Raw genomic sequence first — 601 nt, 5'->3', positions numbered from 1 at the left:
GTCCCCAGTCCCGCATCAGCCGAGCTGAGTTCAGCAATGAGAAGGTTATCACGGCGCTGGAGCACAAGGAGTTCCAGATTTTGAAGTAACTTCATCTGTGAAGAAGGAAGATCTGGGAGCTGCTTTCACAGCATGTTTCACCTCTTCCCCATTCGTTCAGTCACCCGCTATTGAGCTCTAGAGAACTTTTATTTTTAATACATTTCTAATTTATTGGTTTGTTGTACTGTTAGCCTAACTCAGCCTCCCACAAAGTTTTGGCAGGTAGGGGAAGAGTTGTGCCGTCGTTATTACGGGGGCTCCTTAGGGGCACAGCTGGGTCATTTCTGAGCGTGTGCACGGCGTGGGGTGGGTGGCTGTGAGCACTCCTATGTGACTACAATATATAATTTGTATAGTGCTGTTATTATATGAAGGAAACCACAGAATCAGTACAAAAAATCGCTGAGAACATAATTTCTGTGCACTGAATATCTCAGAAGCAACTTAATTTGTTCCAGAAGTTTTAATTTTTTTCTTTAGAATAAAATTGGTTGGAGCTTGCGCCTTGTGTGCTGTGGGAGTTGGGTGGGCTGCAGCCCTTCGAGCCTGGTCCTGACCC

General features: G+C 45.6%; 1 protein-coding gene across 1 annotated transcript; it reads left to right on the top strand.

Moving 5' to 3' along the window:
• Positions 1-8: 8 nt before the first annotated feature.
• Positions 9-89, top strand: LOC104274914 (acylphosphatase-1-like; the record flags this gene model as incomplete). Its single annotated transcript, XM_009870688.1, has 1 exon — positions 9-89. A coding segment is annotated over one exon (81 nt), but the record flags the coding sequence as incomplete, so codon positions are not given.
• Positions 90-601: the final 512 nt, after the last annotated feature.

This window comes from Apaloderma vittatum, unplaced genomic scaffold (genome assembly GCF_000703405.1).
Source record: "Apaloderma vittatum isolate BGI_N311 unplaced genomic scaffold, ASM70340v1 scaffold41955, whole genome shotgun sequence".
NCBI lineage: Eukaryota > Metazoa > Chordata > Aves > Trogoniformes > Trogonidae > Apaloderma > Apaloderma vittatum.
The sequence above is the reverse complement of the archived record's forward strand: the minus strand, read 5'-3'. Positions and strand labels throughout refer to the sequence as shown.